Raw genomic sequence first — 3,368 nt, forward strand, 5'->3', positions numbered from 1 at the left:
GGGGGGCGGGGTGCTGAATGTATATGAGTCTCTATCCATATAGAGACGCGGCAGCCGCAGAGTTTGCTTGCCTCTAAAACTACTCACAACAGACACGGTCTGTGTCCCCTGGGGTGGGGGAGCCCCTCCCCCACTGCAGGCCCCTTCCTGGGGCCCCATCCTCCTCAACCCCCTTCTCTAACCCTTTACTTGCCCCCCAAAAAACCTTCCACGGGAAGGACTTTTTTGTTTGCCCCCCTGGCTTCCTCCAGCATCATGCTCCCCCAAACCTTTCTCCGCAGCTAATGTTATGACACCCCCCCTTGGATCTCCGGTGCCGCTCCCTGCACCCCACTTTGCAGCCCCCCACTCCTCATGGATTTTCTTCTCTTCTTCAGGGATACATTTTTCTTCTTCCCTTTTTTCCCTTCCTTTTTTTTTTTTTCACCACCCGGCCCCCCTCCCCCCCGCCCGAGGGGGGCCCTCTGCCCATGGATCCCCCCCCCCCACATCAATTCTCACCCCACCTTATGGAGGTACCCCGACATTTGAACTGGATACAGGTGGAGCATATCAGGGGCTTTCTTGCTAAGAGGTTTTTGGGGTGTCATCCCCCCGGGTCCCCCCAATTCCCCCCCATAAACTGTTTCCCGATCTCTCTGTCTAATAACAATGTTTCTCTTGTTCTCTTCACAGAAGAGGAGCGTCCCAAACCCAGGTAACTGCGGTACCCGTGAGGAGGGGGGTAAGATGGGGGATCCCCCACTTGCACCCACAAGTCAGAGCAGGGAACCCCACAACCTGGGCAGGAGTGCTGTCCCAATGCACTGAGCGACCCTGTAGACCCAGCCCCCGCGCTCCACCCCAGAGGGGCCGCATCTCAGCGCTGGGCAAGGGGTCCCCCTATACCCAGCCCCTGCACTCCACCCCAGAGGGGCTGCATCCCAGCGCCGGGCTAGGGGTCCCTGTGTGTCCCACCTCAGAGGAGCCGAGTCCCAGCGCCGGGCGGGGTCTGAACTTGTAACAGTCAAGCGTCAATCCCTTTCCTCTTTGTCATGTTTCTTATCCCTCCTCCCCGCCCCCCTGCAGCAGGCCGGTGGTTCCCCAGCTGGCCCCCCCGAAGATCCCCGATGGGGAGAGAGTGGACTTTGATGTGAGTATCGTAAGAAAGACCCTGCTGGGCTGCAGGGGGCGGGGCGGGGGCTCGGCAGGGGGCACTGGGCTGTGGGGGACCAGGCGCTCAGCGGGGGGGCGCTATGTTGCAGGTACCCATGTGGGGTGCCCCCCAGCTCACACGCTCTCTCCGCCCCCCAGGACATTCACCGCAAGCGCATGGAGAAGGACCTGCTGGAGCTGCAGACGCTCATCGACGTGCACTTCGAGCAGAGGAAGAAGGAGGAGGAGGAGCTCATCGGCTTGATGGAGAGAATTGTGGGTCCTGGGGCGCACGGGGGGGATTTTGGGTACATAGGGCCGGGCAGGGGATTGTGGATGGGGGGGCGCGTGCCAGGTGGATTGTGGGTATGGGGGGCAGGGGATTGTGGGTACTGGGGGCATCCCAGGCGGATTGTTGGTACAAGGGGCAGGGCAGGGAATTGTGGGTATGGGGGGCAGGACAGGGGATTGTAGGTACTGGGGGGGGCGTGCCAGGTGGATTGTGGGTACCGGGGAGGGTGCCAGGCGGATTGTGGGTGTGGCAGACAGGGAAGCGGATCGTGGGTTCCAGGGAAGAGGTGGGGCCGGCCGGGGGCCGCTGTGGGTGGCCGGCCATGCTCTGACCCGTCCCCGGGCCCTCGGCAGGAGCGCCGTCGAGCGGAACGGAACGAGCAGGTGCGGTTCCGGACCGAGAAGGAGCGGGAACGCCAGGCCAAGCTAGCTGTGAGTTCCCCCACATCCCCCCATCCTGGGCTGGGGGGGTCATCCCCTCCAGTCTGTACCCCCCCAGCCGCACGGCTGACAGCTCTGCTCCCCCCCCCATGCAGGAAGAGAAGCTGCGCAAGGAGGAGGAGGAGGCCAAGAAACGGGCCGAAGACGACGCCAAGAAGAAGAAGGTTCTGTCCACCATGCCGCATTTTGGCGGCTATCTGGTCAAGGTGAGGGGGGAGTCAGGGAGCGGGGGGGAGCTGGGGGGAGAGAGGTTGGACAGGGATATTGGATGGGGGGGCGCTGTGCTGCAGGGATCAGGGTGTGGACTCAGGGCTGCAGTATGGGGAGTGGTCTGAAAATCACCAGCTGCCCTGCCCCAGAGGCAGCCGCATCTCAGCGCCGGGTGAGGGGTCCCACTATAACCAGCCCCCTGAGCCCCACCCCAGAGGGCCCGGCTCTGGAGGGAGCCTGTGTTGACGTGACCCCCGTGCCCTGTTTGCCAGGCCGAGCAGAAGCGGGGCAAGCGGCAGACGGGGCGGGAGATGAAGAACCGGATCTTGGCCGAGCGACGGAAGCCCCTAAACATCGATAGCATGCGGGAGGATGAGCTGAGGTACGGGGGGGGAGAGGGAGCACTCAGGGGACTTCATTTCCCATAATGCTCTGTGCTTGACTCCCATTTCCCATGATCCCTTGGGGTTAGCAACCATGGCTACCCCTTGGCCATCTATGGTCCCATTTCCCATGATGCTCTGCACTTGGTTCTCATTTCCGATAACCCCTTGAGGTTAGGAACCCAATCCGCTACTTTGGTCATCTGTGTCCATTTCCCATGATGCTCTGCTCTTTGTTCCCATTTCCCATGATCCCCTGGGGTTAGCAACCATTGCTACCCTGGCCATCTATGCCCTCATTTCCCATGATGCTCTGCGCTTTGTTCCCATGAGCCCCTGGGGCTAGCAAGCACCGCTACCTCGCGTGGAGCATGCCTCCCGTTTCCCGGGGCGCTCTGGGTACGAGCGGCCCTTGCTGGGCGGGGAGCTGACGAGCAGCCGCCCCGATCCTGACAGCGCCTCCTTCTGGCCCCACAGGGAGAAGGCCAAGGAGCTGCACGACTGGATCCACCAGCTGGAGTCGGAGAAGTTTGACCTGATGGAGAAACTCAAGCGCCAGAAATACGAGGTGAGAGAACGGGGCAGGGGAGCCTTTCCCCTCCAGGGGGCGGCGGCTCCCATCCAGCCCCGGGGTGGGGCATTGGCTGGCTCCCGGGGGGTGGGGTGGGGAGGGTAAACTGAGGCTGGCCCAGCTGGGTAATAACTGGTTCTTCCTCCCCTTTGCAGATTAACATCCTTTACAACAGCATCAGCCATGCCCAGAAATTGTGAGTAGCCACCGCAGTACCCATCTCCCCTGCTTGGGACGGGGGGTTGGGGTCCTGGTCCAGAGACCGACCCCCCCGAAATCCTTCTCCCCCCTCCCAGCCCCCCGGGGGGGGCAGCGCTGGGCCGTGGGGGAGGGGGCTG

General features: G+C 62.5%; 1 protein-coding gene across 1 annotated transcript; it reads left to right on the plus strand.

The window, feature by feature from the left end:
- Window positions 1–464: 464 nt before the first annotated feature.
- On the plus strand, window positions 465–3,292 carry LOC112125280 (troponin T, slow skeletal muscle-like). Its single transcript, XM_024223712.3, has 8 exons — window positions 465–697; window positions 1,069–1,132; window positions 1,294–1,410; window positions 1,780–1,857; window positions 1,962–2,072; window positions 2,349–2,458; window positions 2,937–3,027; window positions 3,186–3,292. The coding sequence occupies exons 1-8, from the start codon at window positions 471–473 to the stop codon at window positions 3,228–3,230; spliced, it is 843 nt and encodes a 280-aa protein (XP_024079480.2). The 5' UTR covers window positions 465–470; the 3' UTR covers window positions 3,231–3,292.
- Window positions 3,293–3,368: the final 76 nt, after the last annotated feature.

This window comes from Terrapene carolina, unplaced genomic scaffold (assembly GCF_002925995.2).
Source record: "Terrapene carolina triunguis isolate 2854851 unplaced genomic scaffold, T_m_triunguis-2.0 Scaffold33113, whole genome shotgun sequence".
NCBI classification, from domain to species: Eukaryota; Metazoa; Chordata; order Testudines; family Emydidae; genus Terrapene; species Terrapene triunguis.